The sequence below is a fragment of the Candoia aspera genome, chromosome 3 (genome assembly GCF_035149785.1).
Source record: "Candoia aspera isolate rCanAsp1 chromosome 3, rCanAsp1.hap2, whole genome shotgun sequence".
NCBI lineage: Eukaryota > Metazoa > Chordata > Lepidosauria > Squamata > Boidae > Candoia > Candoia aspera.
In genome coordinates, this window is record NC_086155.1 from 207,513,711 (window position 1) to 207,528,607 (window position 14,897).

The window sequence follows — 14,897 nt, forward strand, 5'->3', positions numbered from 1 at the left end:
CAAATGTTTTTTGGGTATTTGGATTCCCAGCCACTTCTGACTTCTTATTCACAAAGTGGGTACCACAATAGCAGTTGCTTCCCACCTCCCTCTAGAGCCCAGAGGATGCTCACACCCGAGGCACCTTTGCTGTTTCTGCTGATGTGGCTAGGCGAGCCAACTGCCAGTCAATATGCTAATCAGGCCTATTCTTAGTTCTCGAGGAGGAGGAAGCCAGGGGCTGGCCAGTTGTTTTGCAAGATGCCACCTTCCCATTCTCTTAAATGACACAAATCATCACAAAAACGAAGGCAGGTGAGGCAGAGAACCTAGTGGGCATTGTGCATATGGCACCATGCTTCCTGTTCTGTGTCCCCAAAGAGTGAGAGAGACTAACTTCACGCAGTCTCTGCAATTCGTTTCCTAAATGGGTCTTCCCTTCTCCTGCCACCTTGCTTTTAAAATAAATACCTTTTATTCTTGCTCAGCCTTCTACTTCTTTTCCCCTCCCCCTCCTAATTCTGCCAACGTGGGGGGAACCAGGAGCTGCAGTCATTTGTCCTGATGAAAGCAGGAGGTCCGTGAGCCACCACGTTCTGTTCCGCTGCCTGAACGCAGAGCTTAGCAACTGGGAAGAGGCCACAGCTGCGGTGGAGAAGGCGCCCTATGCGCACTCCACCGGCGTTTGCTTAAGAGTGACGCAAGGACAGTGTAGATGGCACCGCACAGCCTTCCCCAGCATGGCACCCTCCAGATGGTGGGGCTGCAATTCCCAGAAGCATATCCCCAGTATAGCTGCAGGGAGCCAACATCGGAAAGGCACGTTATCCACAGGATTGGCAACAAACGTTCTCGAATTCAGGCTGGAAAACCCAAACAGGAACCTCACCTGTTAGGCAGCAATCCAGAGGAAGGTTCTCCTACACAAATCCCACTGGCATGGGAGGTGTAGGCACTGATAGCATAGATAGAATTAGATAGATAAAATGGATTGAATAGATATTGTGATTTCTTTGTTTAATTATGGTGAGCCACCCAGAGTCACTGAGAGTCAGGTGGCATATCAGTTTTTTATGATTATTATGATTATTATTTGGGTTAAAGACAGAGATAGGTGGGTGGGTAGACAACTAGGCAGATAAAACAAACAGATGGGAGGGAGGGAGGGATGAGACAGATAAAATAAATGGATGACATGATAGACAGATATACAGAAAGACAGTATCTATGCTTTGGACCTCACTCAAGCAAAACCCTCCTCTGCTTTTCATTTAAAGCTTTTTTTCAGGCTGCAAAGCAACCCTAAACTCACACGCCTCTGCTTTCAAGAGTTGATTTATGAAAGTGAATGCAACTCTTCAAGCAGCCACACCTTTTTTTCAGATCAGTGTGGAACTTAGGAAAAAAAAACAAGCTACAGTAGTTCAAGGACTAATGGTACCTTACATGCACTTCGAGATCCAAAGCGCATCTCCCAAATCATTTTCAAACCGTACATGGCCTAACATCTGCTCTATATTTCCCTGTCTTATCTTCTAGATTTATATTTTGCTTTGTTTGTTTTTGCTCTTCCCCTTCCCCTTAACTGTTCTTGCAACGGAGGATGACAAAGCAGCCCCTGGATCTTGCCACACTCCTGCTCGGGCATCACCATGGACCTGAGATTGTACAACCTTGCCCCGTATGCATGAGCCCCCGACCTCTTCCTACTTCTGCTGTCCTCTTGGGAAGGCCTTTCCCTGCAGACCTCGTGACTCAAACACTGGCCTAACTGGGGGGACTTCTCTGCTTTTCCTTCACTACCCTCTCGCCAGACATACAGTTCTGGATGCACAGGAGCATCTGCAAGGCGCGTGTCAAAAATGTCAAGATGGGGGCCACAAGGGTGGGATCAACGCCCAGCCGCCTTTTTACTTCTGACAGAAGTCCTATTGGCCTTTCGGAGGACCCTGAAGACACAGGCCTGTCATCAGTCCGGGGATCCCTCAGAGGCATGGCGTCGGTGAGATGGCTGTATCGTTCTGTTGGTTGGTACTCTCCCGCATTTTACGTTTTATGGTGAAATGGCTAATTGTTTTTCAATCGCTTTAATTTGCTTTTGCTGGTTTTTCTTACCGTTGCTTTTTGTTATTTATTTGGGTTTTGCTTTTTAACTTTGTGAGACACCCAGAGTCACACATGTGAGATGGGGGGTTGTATAAATTGAATGAATGAATGAGTGAGTGAGTGAGTGAGTGAATGAATGAACGAAATCCCAGTCTCCACTGCCATCAGGACATTTTTGATGGCCCCTGACTCTGGAGTTCTCTGTGTCCTCTTAATCCTGGAGACCTCCTACATATTCTTGAAGCATGGGAATTACGGAATCATACAGTCGGAAGGGACCTTGCTGGGAAGCAAAATACCATCTGGACAGGAAGACGCCCTTGAGCTAAAATCACCAGCTTTCCCATCTGGAGCAGAAGGATGGTGGTCAGAAGGATGCTTTTGTCCCGGCCCGCTCGCTGACACTGGCTCCGTAGGGTCAGGATTCTGAAACCCTTCTTGGGGTAGCTTTTCAGCGCTTGACCCAACCGCCCCCATGCCCCCGTGCCCATTTGGCTACCAGCTCCAGCCTCCCAACGCCACCTCAAAGGACAACGCAAAGGAGAGAGGGGGAAGATACCTTCTTGGCGCCAGTCAACGCTGCTTTCTGGAGCTTGTTGTAACAATACTTGGCGTAAGTGCTTACCGCCACCCCTACAAGAGAGAAGGGAGGAAGGAGAGAGGAAGAAAGAGAGAGAGAAAGTCAGAGCCAGGACAATTCATGGGCCGACGCCCCAAGAGGAAGAGGCAAAGAGGAGAGACCCAAGCGGCTGGCCGAGAAGCCACGCAAGCAGAGAGGTGCCCTGCCAGGTAGGTCCCACAGCAAACAGGCCCTCCACCCGGCTGCCTCCAGTAGCTCCCTGAGGCCGCTACCCAAGGAGGGCTCTATGGGGCCGAGATTCTGCTCCAACAAGATCCCATCCTAGCAGCATCCCCTGCAGTCCCATCAAGTCCACTCTTGGCCACCTGGCACCCTCTTCTTCTGCGTCCTGCTCCTCCTATGAAACTCACTCTGGCCATTCATTTCAAATTCACCAAATATCCGGAGGGCTACAACTAGCACTCTGGGGTCACAAGCACGAACGCAGGATTAGTCTTGGCCCAGATCGCATCTCCAACCCATTGCCTAGCTTAGGAGCAGCTGCTTGGCGTAGAGTTAGTTCTCCAAGGATGCTGGCAGAGGGGACCCTTCCAGTTCTGCTGTGCAGCTAGAGCACCACTGAATTGGGATCTTTGGCTGTGCCACGACGTGACGGGTCTAATGCCTCTTCTTAATTCCAACAGGCAAACTCCAACTGGAACAGCAAATTTAGACTACAGGTAGTCCTTGCTTAATGGCTGTTTGTTTAGCAACTGTCCAGAGTTACGACGACGCTGAAAAAATCCGACTTGCGGCTGCTTCTCACACTTATGACCGCTGCAGCGTCCCCATGGTCACATGATTGCAATTCAGGCGCTTGGCGACCACGGCACATTTATGACAGTTGCAGCATCCCGCAATCACGTGATCACCATTTTCAACCTTCCCAGCCAGCTTCTGTAAGGAAAATCAGTAGGGAACCACATGATCCACTTTAACAACCATGTGGTTTGCTTAACGACTATGTGAGTCGCTTAATGACCACTGCAAAAATGGTTGTAAAATCAGGTCGATTCACTTAACGACCGCATCGCTCAGCAACCTAAATTCCAGTCCCAATTGTGGTCATTAAGCAAGGACTACCTATACCTCTGTTCCATCCTGTGATGGAGTCAGGCAGGCACCATAGAACAACTGTGCAGTCCATATGCTCACCTCAGCCTGGGGTCATGTGGGGCATTCACACCGGGTCATCCCATGTGACACCTTCAAAATGGTAGAAGTGGAAAAGTGAAGCAGATTCCGGGCTGGCTCTGTTCTCAACTTCAGAGTTTTGAAATCTGTTCATTAGATTTATATCCTGCTTTTCTTCTGGGCACTGAAGGCAATGAATATAGTGCTTCTTTTTCTTACAACAACCCTGCGAGGTACTTTGGGCTAAGAGGGAGCTCCCATGGCTGGAGATGGGATCTCTCACTCCTCATCAAGCACCTTCACCACTACCCCTCACCGGCGCTCGAGTCCCCCAGGGAGCGTCTGTGGCTCTGGGGGGATCTGAGCCTGGGTCTCCCCCCTCCTGGCCCAGTCCTCCCCTGCTGACCCACCCTGGCTCTGCGGCTGAGAGAGGAGGACTGGCCCAGGGCCCTGCAGGGACTTTCCATGACTGACGGGGACTGGAGCCTGGTCCAGGACATCACACTGGCCTCCAAGTAGTTGATCTTCCTCAGTATACATATCTGAATTTATATATTGTTCCTTCCTCAGATTTTCCCTCTCACAACAATCCTGTCAGAGCCAAGTCTCTGCAAGGTGGCAGGTATGTGTGGCTCAGAAGTTACTGAGCATTACTCCCAGTTCAGTAATGAAAGGTCCACAACCCCAAAGCAAAGCTTGGAGAACAGGGCAACAGGTGTTCTTCTACCTCATCTGTCCATTTAGTAGGCCCCCAAACCCCACAGCTGATTCCTGTTGATTCCCAAGCACTTTGTGGCCTCCCCACTGACGCCCCTTCCCCCCAAGCACACAATTTCCCAGGAGGTGTGCAGTGACCATCCTCAGTCAGGAAGAACCCAACGTCTGCAAGGAAGCATCAGCACTTTTCAGCTTTAGATCTGAACCGCAGCACTTCCCGGGGGTTAAAAATGGCGAGCATATTCTAAACCCGGGTGTCCTAATTATTGCACTCTAGGTGCGTCCTCCCCCTTTAAAAGAAAAGACAATTTGCTTTAGTGATGTCATGATGCGCATGATGTCGCTGGCCCCCACTCCCTGCAGGTCCCCACAGGCCAAAACCTGGTTGGGAATTCTGTGAATTGCCTGCCTGCCACACACTTGGAAGGACCAGCTTAGGGAGCTGGGGTGGGGGGGCCTTCAGAGAGGAAGCTGCCAGCACTGAGGCCCTCTAATTTAGTCAAGGATTCTGTTCTCTCTGCAGCAACAGAGTGCTGGCTGGAGCGTGATGGCCATATCTTGGGTAGCCTAGGAGTGTGGCAGCCTACCGAGACTGTACCCTCTCAGCCTGCAGACGGGGGATTATATAATGGAGTACACCATGTTTTAAAGAAGGAGGGGTCCTCGCAGTTAGAAAACTAGGTCAGGCGGAAAGCTGGGCAGAGATGGTGTACACAGTGGAAATTTCCACCCTCTGAGCCCCCCACAACCATCTTAAGTAGTACAGTCCAGCAGGAGGCTTCCTCCAGGAGACCATTTCCTTCCAAATTCAGAGACATTTGTGCACAAAGCACTACCTGGCTCCTTATACCTGCTTCATCCCTCCCATGTCCTTTGGGAAATGTGGAAGGTTGTGTGTGAATTTAAAAAAGAAAAAAAAAACCCTTCTCGGGTCCCATTTTGAATGGAGGAAACAGACTTAAGTGGAGCAAGCCTCAGGATGCATCTCCTGTTTCACAGCAGAAGGTACCGTTCTGCAAGGGTCGGGAGGATCCACCCCCAGGGTGACCTCTGAGTCTCCCCAGCAGACCACAAGCATGGCACTTTTTGGAAAGGACCGAACTGACCGGCCGGCACCCCAACCCCCCTGGTCCAGCAATGCAGTTAAAGCCACGGCAAGGCCCTGTTGCTTGGACAGGAGCATCCCAAACAGAGAAGCCCGGCAGGGGGGCAGCAGCCAAATGTGTCCCACATCCAGGCCAGCCCCAGCTTCCGGTCTGCTGCCCGGCTGGAACGGGGAGCAGCGGCACGTTCAGCGGGGTGCCCTCCCGCCCTGCACAGCCTTTTCCAGTACAGGGGCCACCGGACTGGAGAAGGTCTACACTCCTCCAAGCTCTCCAGGCGAGGGCTGTTCCCAGTCCTAGCGATGAGCCGAGAACATTCTACACTCCGAATTCTGCTGCAGAATTTAAAAGGATTGAACTGAAAACAAACTCTCAGCTCAGCAAACTCTTAGCGTGAATGGACAAATGACTTTGGGACCAAGTACAGGAGGCCACTGACGCAGGGGTGGCATCCCACAGACCCTGGAGTTCTTGGGTGGCCTGGGAGTCATCAGCCCCAGGTCAACGTGGCCAGCACCACTGAAAGGGAAGAATGGAACCCTTCACAAAAGTTGCTTTGAAGCTGGAGGCCCTCTCTCAGCTAGCCCCTTTCCGGCTGTGACACTGGTGCTTCGCTAACAAGGCAAAAGGGTTTAAAATGTTTTCCTGGAGAATTCCCCCCTTGCCCCCTTACTGTAAATCTCCATTGTTCAGGGGAAGGATGTGAGGGGCTACCTACAACAGCCACCTGGGTCAAACAGAGATAATCATGCAGGTATTTGGTGGAAGCCACAGACACCATCATCCACCACACTTGTGCAATGGTGTCCTAGCCATGCACGGTCCTACTTGGCCCCCGACCCTGTGGACGCCCACAGGTGTCTTCCTGGGAGCCCTCAATGGACCTTCTTCCCCTGCTGCCAGGTCCAGATAAGGAAATAACCAAACATGAGGCCAGGAGCCATCAGCAGCCTTGCCCCATTTCAGTCTTAAGCCCAGAATCAAGATTCAAGGCAAGCCAGAGGGGAACATAGAGAGACAACCTGTAGGGACACTACAGGTTTGTGCATACCAGAAGGAAATCACAGGATTCTCCTGCTACAGTACAGGAGCTGCTCCTGGAGGCCGATTTGTCAACATTCAAAAGACAAGGACTTAGGGGAAAGGGGTTTGGGGAAGCTGCAGTCCTGGACCTGAATGACATTCTTCAGAGATCCACTAGGCCCACCCAATACAAGATCTTTTGGAATCTCTTTTCTTATGCTAAAATTACCTGGGACTATTTAACATGAAAAAGAGGGCTGAAGTTACTGAGCTTAAAGAGGCTGTCTTTTATAAGGGTGGGAAAATCTCTCCAGGACACCCACCCGTTTCACTCTCAAGCAGGTTGAGAAGAAATTTGAACAAAAACGCTTTTCAGTCCCTTTTTATCAGGGCGGAAGTTTCATCTTGCACCATCTCTGAGGGCTTCCCTTTGTGTTCCTTTGAAGGGAGCAACCAAATCGCTTAAGGAGAGAGTTCTTGTGAACTGGACAAGGAGGCTCCGATTGTCTTACGAGCTACCGACAGGAAGCCTTCAGGAGCACCCAGCTCTGCTTTCAATTAGCAGCAGCTAATGGGACAACCTGGTCAATGTTTTTTGCTAAATCCTAGGAGGAGGAGAGGTTCAGAAACAGCCTGGTCATATTGTCGCTAGCGTATCTGACACAGAACGGAGAGGGCAAAATGGGAAATCAGGAGTCACGTCCACACAACGTGATAAGCCAGTTTGGTCTACTGGTTAAGGTGCTGGGCTAGAAACCAGGAGGCTCTGAGTTCTAGTTCTGCCTTAGGCATGAAAGCCAGTTGGGTGACCTTGGGCCAGTCCCTCCCTCTCAGCCCACCTCACCTCACAGGGTTGTTGTTGTGGGGAAAATAGGGGGAGGAAGGAGTATTAGGTATGTTCACCACCTTGAGTTATTTATAAAAATGATAAAGGCGGGATAAAAATAAAATAAAATAAAATGTCAAGTTTAATGTGCTGTGTGAATGCAGGCCCTACATTTTCAACTGGCCTCCTTAAACAAGGGGTGTGAACCCAGCCCTGGGTCACTCCTGGCCTCTCCAGCAGAGAGAGGTGTTCATATCAGCACCTCTGCATGGCTGGACCCAGACAACCCATTAAACAGTGATTCTCACATTCTACCATGGGACCTGCTACAATTACAAATGAATTTACGTGAGCCTCCCTGCTTCCAATGAATAAAACAAATAATTTCATGGGTGCTAGGGTTGGGCAAGTAATAAATAAGCCCCTTGCACTTGCTGAATTTTAATCTGTGCATCACAGGAGTTCTCAAACTTCGTGGTACAGCAAATGCCTATGATGGGCTCACCAGGTGCGAAGTCTGGAGTCCTGACTGTGCTTCCACTCAGCCTATACAAGGCTGATCCATATTGTTGTTCACGTTCTTTTGAAGTGACTCTCCCTCCCTCCAAATTGCTCATTAGACTGCAGGGTCCCAAATCATAGTTTGGACAACCACGCATGAAAGAATTTTAAAACCATGTATACAGAGATGGAAAGTGTCCAGATACTTTCTATGTATTCACTTCCTCTAATCCAGTGATTCTCAGCCTTGGCACCTTTAAGATATGTGGACTTCAACACCCAGAATTGAGAGTTGGCTGGCTGGGGAATTCTGGGAGTTGTAGTCCACATATCTTAAAGGTGCTAAGGTTGAGAAACACTGCGCTAATCCTTACACCAAGTTTGCAAGCAAAGAGGTCCATAGGGTGTGGTCAAAAAAATCAAGATGGCAGCCAAGAGGTTGTGATCAAAGTTCTACCCATTGACCATCACCTGCAAACTTCCCCACCTGTAAGGTGGGTCAGGTACATTATCCCACCCCCCCCCAGGAGGGTGTGGAAGGCAGAGCCTTCCAGGCAGCTGATGACCCAGATGAGAGTCAAACAGAGGGAGGCCTTTCTTGGTTAATACATCACACTCCAAAAGGACTGATAGTTCAGGGCATTTGAACAGCATTTATGGTGGAGAGGGACATGAAGGCATGCTTAGGGGAAACATTTTTTTTTAATTATACCTGGGCACAGGGGCTGCCAGGTCTGGACTGCAAAAATTTGCATCCTCAATTTGTAGCAAACAGCCTGGCCACCCATATCCAGTAACCCTAGCTGTAGGAGCAGCTGATCCATGATGGGGCGAAAGGCCCCACCTCACCTCCCCAACTGTTATTTAGCTTAGAAAAGAATTCCCATACTGGGGCTTCTTTCTTACTAAGGACCACTAGGTGGGGGCAATCTTTCTCCAAGTGAGACAGGAGAGAATGAACACACGCATGTGTGCAGACACACCACTGAGCATGCTTTTGATCCTCACCTGCTTCTTCCCAGTTGCTATTTACTATTTATATGCTATGTGTGGTTAGTTTTAATGTTGGTTTGTTTGGGGTATGTTGCACAGAGAGAATGCCCCATGTGCATAAATTAGTTGCCATGTTAAGCGTGTGGGGTGAATGCAGACAGAACCTTAAAAGTGCCATTATCAGCTACTGCAATTCTGTTTTCCAAAGTATTCAAATCTGCCCTTATTTATGGGGAAGACATCCAATTCCCTAATAAGCTGAGCAGAGATGTCAGGAGGGGGCCCCAAAAAAGTCATCTTGACCTTTTTTGATGCCCCACCCCACCCCCCAGACACTCCTGGATATTAAGACAGCTTTCCAACAGAGCAATAGATGCTAAAATCCATTCTTTACAAACTTTTTCCTTTGCTTCAGCTATGAAACAGGAGTTTGTCTGCAAAGGGCATGCTTAAAGATTAACTTTCTGCTCAAAGATTAATGTCATACACCAATCCTGTGCAATAAGGAGTTAAAAGCAAGAAAGGTTTTCTGCAAACACACTTACAAATACTCTTTATAAGGGTGGTAGAGAAAGCCAGAAGAATACAGAAAAAGAAAACTTCTGCATCTGCTCCTGGGTTTAGCCTAGAGCTATTTTAAATGCAGAGGTACTGCAGTTAAGTGTTAACAGTTTGGCAACCAACCACCAACATCAACCCAGACCCATGAGCTGGCCTCAGTTAACTCCCTCACAACCTTCTTTTGCCCATATCTGCATTTTTAACAGGGCAGAAACCCAGTTCAGACAGCTGCAATGAAGCTGCAGATTGGCAGCTGGAGAGTTACAGCCATTTTGGGTAAGTTTGGTAGAAATGCAGGATAAAATCTAAAGTCACCAACTTCTTCCAAGGCCATATATACCAGATCTGGCAGAAAGCGTTTCGAAGTTTCTGCCCGCAGCCTCGTGGTTCCTCTAAGGCAGTGTTTCTCAACCTTGTCAGCTTGAAGATGGGTGGACTTCAACTCCTAGAAGTCCCCAGCCAACATGTGCTGGCTGGGGAATTCTGGGAGTTGAAGTCCACCCATCTTCAAGCTGCCAGGGCTGAGAAACACTTTTCTAAGGATTTCCTAGCACATCTGGAGCCCCTTACCAGGCCTACTAATTGCCTTCCCCAACTGGGGCACCTTCAAGACATGTTAGAAGTCGACTCCCAAAGTTTCCAGCCAGCGTGACCAAAGGCCTGCTTGCTGGGAATCTGTAGGAAAGGAAGACCCTTTGCAGACTTATCTCCCATAAAGTTATCCAACACTTGGTACCCCACCGAGAAATGAATTTAACTATACACTGTTGTCTGCAGAATTATTTCATCTGCCTTGAATCTCCCCCCAGGTGACTCTGGGGCTCCATTTCAAATATAAAAAAGGGGGAAAGACCCTGCCCTGCCCTTTTCAGTGCGCCATGCATCATTACAGTTTATACCTGCCACCCCTACAGTAAGTAAGAAGGCCCCCAAATTGTAGGTGTTCCTCAGAGAAGCTCCATCTATTTTGTTTACTGCTCTACTTCCGGACCCAACAGCCAAATGGCTCAAAGCAGGTGGAGGAAACCCAAAACACTCAATGCTACAGACTTCCCCTAGGAGCCGTGATGCCACATGCATCGTGTAGTCATTACGCAAATGACACAGATTACATACTCTGCGTCATTTGAGCATTGACTCGACTCTCTGTTCTGCATGTTAGGGCAATGCAAGCTTCAAACACAACTCAGAAGGGCTTTGAACCTTGCACAGCACCTCTCTCCGATTCATTCAAACAGCCTGGCCTTCTTCAAACATCTGTTCAGAGCCTGAAAATCTGGCGCCACCAGCATTTCTCCACAATCCTTGTTCCAGCATGCAAACCCTGCCATCTGTGGCAAAGAAGGAGAGAGATTTTCTCTTCCGGGAGGTTTAGATGGAGCATCTCTTGCTGGTAAAGCCTAGTGCTGGGAGCACTTATTAAGCCAGCCTCCTCCCCATGGGCATCCTCAGCTGGAGCAAGTGAGGTCACGCATGCTGTGACATCACTGAGAGTTCTACAGGATGCTGATGCCCCTGAGTGCCAGCAGAAGAGAGACCTTCCTTAGGCCTGCCACCTGATCAGTTTCTTACCTGAAGGATGGCGGGCTGGGCCATGGAAGCTTCTGTTTTCTGGCCAGACCTTTGAGCAGGCAGGAGGACATGCAGGCATTGCCCCCACCCTTGCTTCTACCCCAGGTGCCCTCCCCAAGCCCCCTCCAGCTCTGCACTCTGCCTAGGGCAGATATCGAGGCTGATATACCTAACAGGGTTGTTGTCAAGATTACTCCAATTAGCTGGGTCAAGTACTTAGCACATTAAAGTCTGCAATCCTAATACGGGTTGGGTGGTAACCTTTGGCTCCACAGATAAGTTCGCATTTTGGCGACAGGTTCACTGTGCACAGCCATGTCACATGTGAACACACTTCATCGGTGTGTTGGTGTGACACAGATGAAGGACAAGGGGGAGCAGGATCTGTCCCCTTCCTGGATGGGAGAACTGCCAGCCCCCTTCACCACCCTAGGTCCCAGCATCACTGGCTCCCCCGTGAGGAGGTCCATGCTCGCAGAGCACAGCCCGAGGCAGAGCCAGCACTGGATCATTAGCAAAACTGCAGCTTGGAAGGTTGGACCAAGGTCGGCACCTGCTGGAGAAAAGGTGATCAGCAGTGGGTCCCCCTGCCCCCCGAGATGGGATCTAGAGCCAACAGAGAGGAGCATCCAAAATTAGCAGTTAAAAGTAGGGAGAAGAATGAAGCCGTGTTAAGGGGAGACTGAGAAGAGGCTAAAGAGCTGCAGAGAAGGTGGCTAGTCTAGGGAAAAGAAGGTGCTAAAGGAGCATTTGGATCTCACGCCCTACCATCGTGCTCTTCAATATAAGGCTTGGGTTTCTTTCTCAATTTGGACTTCTTCTTACTGTTTCTCTCCAGGAGCTCTTTAATGTGCTGAGTAACTGAGAAACAAAGAGAAGGATGAGGACAATGGGATGGAAGACAAAGTCAGAGAGGGTGTGGGGAAAATACAAATCTCCAATTTTCATACCTCCCAAAAATGAACTTTAAAAGGACACAGGCCTTTTTCCATCTGCCCAGGTGACCCAGGAAGGAGGGAGTCAGCCCTGGGCCTCTAAGCCACAGAGGATCTACCCTAAAGATGTGCTGAACAGCCTAGTTTTTATGTCAGGGGAAAGTTAGCAGTTCCTCAAGGGCAGGAAAATCCATCTTGCAATTTGGAGCCAATTTGGCATCATCCCCACCTCTAGCTTGTCTTTGCTGGATCAATCACTGAGTTGTAGGTATCCAGTCAAGGAACATGCAGTGAGTGGGAATGATAACAAAATGGCACACATGATGCAAAATGAAGTCATCCTACCTATTGAGGGCCCTAAAGGCAACTGAGAACAGCTAAGAGCAATGGCAAATAAAGGTAATGATGCTGGGTAAATAGTTTGGGGAATAGGACTCTTGAAGGCCTGACTCCTCCCTTCTTCTAGGACAGAGTTTCTCAACCCTGGCAACTTTAAGATGTCTGGACTTCAACTCCCAGGATTCTGGCTGGGGAATTCTGGCTGGCTGGGGAATTCTGGGAGTTGAAGTCCACACATCCATATTCCCTTCCCACCCATATAATAAAGCTGGGTATGACCTGAGCACCTTACAGATGATGCCATTGAGACTTGATTTAGACGTCTTTAATAGACTGGATCTGGAATTAAAGAATAGGGGAGTGAGTTGGAACTGAGGACGGGCATAGGAAAACTTTGAGGGCATTTTCTCCTACCCCCCTACTTTGCTAGGAAAAAGACCTGCTTCTCCCCAGATTAATGCATTGCAGCAGTGCTTCTCAACCTTGGCAACTTTAAGCTGTGTGGACTTCAACTCCCAGACTTCCCCAGCCAGCAAAAGTTGCCATGGTTGAGAAACATGTCCTAGGAGTACCAGCATGGGAAAGTACGTATGTGTGCGTGTGTATTTAATAGCCTTTCCTGACATGCTAGACTTATCCTAAGACAGCATGGTCGTCCTCCTTGAGGACAGTGGAAGTTGTCACCTAAGGAAACATTTGTCACTCTGAGAGCAAAGGAACTGTTCAAGCATGGAGAAACCTGCCCCACCAAGGGAGACCACCTACCGTTTCACTAGACCGGCAAAAGGAACCACACTAAATTAAAAAATATATGAGCCATGGCCCCTTAAGTTTAACAGAAACAGGACTTTCTGCACACACAGACAAGGGGGTAGAAGTCTTCCTATTTCCAATTCTGCAAAAGATTCAACTACCTTGCTGGTAAAAGAGTGCTTCATGACAGTGGGGGGCAGTCATTTTACTCTTTTTAATTTAGGCCCCTTGTGGGCTAAATCCAGCCTGTAGGACTGCTTTCTGCTGAAGATTGATTGATTGATTGATTTAATCCTCACCCATCTCCTCCCATCAGGGAACTCTGGGCAGTTATCCACCCTTCGGTGACAACTTCCACTGTCCTCAAAGAGGACATGCTGTTCTAAGGATGTCCATCCTTGGAAGGTAACGGGAGCCTTTGAAGCCCTCTTCCAAATGAGCTGGCCCCCAAACACAGAACATTTGGTCCCCTCCAAGTACAGCATAGGGTGAAGAAATGGACTGGCACTTTGCGCACATGGCTGGACTCAGCTTTTCCTCATTGGTACCAACAGGGGATGGTGTAGGCCTCCAACACTGGCATATGAAGAAAAGAGGTTAACCAAGACAAATCCTGCACGGATTCCAACTGTGTACAAGAAATGAGTTTCACGTGGACCAGACCTGCATAAGTTAATGTATGTAGCTCTTGGTCATAACTGAGGAGCACTGCCTGCGATCTTCCCCCAAGGAGAAGGGCAAAATTAAAAATTCTGACTGTTGTTCAATTACCAATCAAAGAGATTGTTGTTCAATTGCTTTCCTGCCCTCCCATTCAGAAAATGAAAACCAAACAGAGGCTCTACAAGGAATCATGAGGGCAATTATGAGAACCATGAAATTTGAGTTGTGTGTGGGTGGCAGCGGAAAACGTAATTTCTCCCATCTAACCCAGATCTTACTGATTTCCATCCAGAGTATAGTTTGCTGCAACGAGTTTTGCTAACATTTTTGCAGGTAAAACTGGTCTTGGACATTAGCTAGATCACCTCTTGAGTTGGTGGCCAAACTGTTGGGTTCTAAGAGAGAAAACATTGGCTTGTTTAGACGGATGGGTTTCAACCATGGCATGCACCTCCAGAGATCATTGGGATCATCGATCCATCCCAATTAGTTGAGACCAGGCTGTAACCACATTTCTCTTCAGGCAGGTAGGTTCGACCTCAGTGACTTAGAGAGATGTCTCCAGGATGTGCCTGCAAGCAGCCCAGAAGGGCAAAAGAACATCTCCTTTTATGCTCTTACAGCATCTGAAACAGGACCGACAACTAGGAATGGACCTTGTCCTCCTCCATGAATCTGCAGGTGCAGAAGCTCCCTTCCAAGCCATCTGGGCCTTGCAGCCATCACGGGACTTGTACTACAGAGGCATTCTGCAAGAGAATGTGCATTTTCTGTGTGTTCTGAACATTTAGCCATTTTCATTGGATGCCATCAACTTCCAGAATAGTGTGTGGAAGAAATAAATGCTCTTTCTCCATGCTTTTCATCACTTTGTCATCACCTCTTGCGGCTGCTTTAGTTTCTCTTAAACTAAAAAGACTCAAATCTGTTTTAAGCCTTTAAGGAAAAAAAAAAGCCTTTGCCCCCATTTGACCTATTTCTCTCTCCTCAAGAAGGGTTTCCCTATCTGCATAGCTTGTGAGGAAGCTCTACCTTGTCTCATAGTTTACCCCAGCAGTATCGGACAGAACCAG

At 48.7% G+C, this 14,897-nt stretch overlaps 1 protein-coding gene across 1 annotated transcript in view; it reads right to left on the minus strand.

Annotated features, from left to right (window-relative positions):
- ARHGAP39 (Rho GTPase activating protein 39) overlaps positions 1-14,897 on the minus strand; it is a 129,149-nt gene that overhangs the window by 9,218 nt on the left and 105,034 nt on the right. The window contains exons 6-7 of the mRNA XM_063299725.1: positions 11,903-11,995; positions 2,645-2,718 (exon numbers count right to left, since the gene is read on the minus strand). Coding sequence (XP_063155795.1) covers positions 2,645-2,718; positions 11,903-11,995 — 167 coding nt within the window. The remainder of the gene's footprint in view (positions 1-2,644; positions 2,719-11,902; positions 11,996-14,897) is intronic.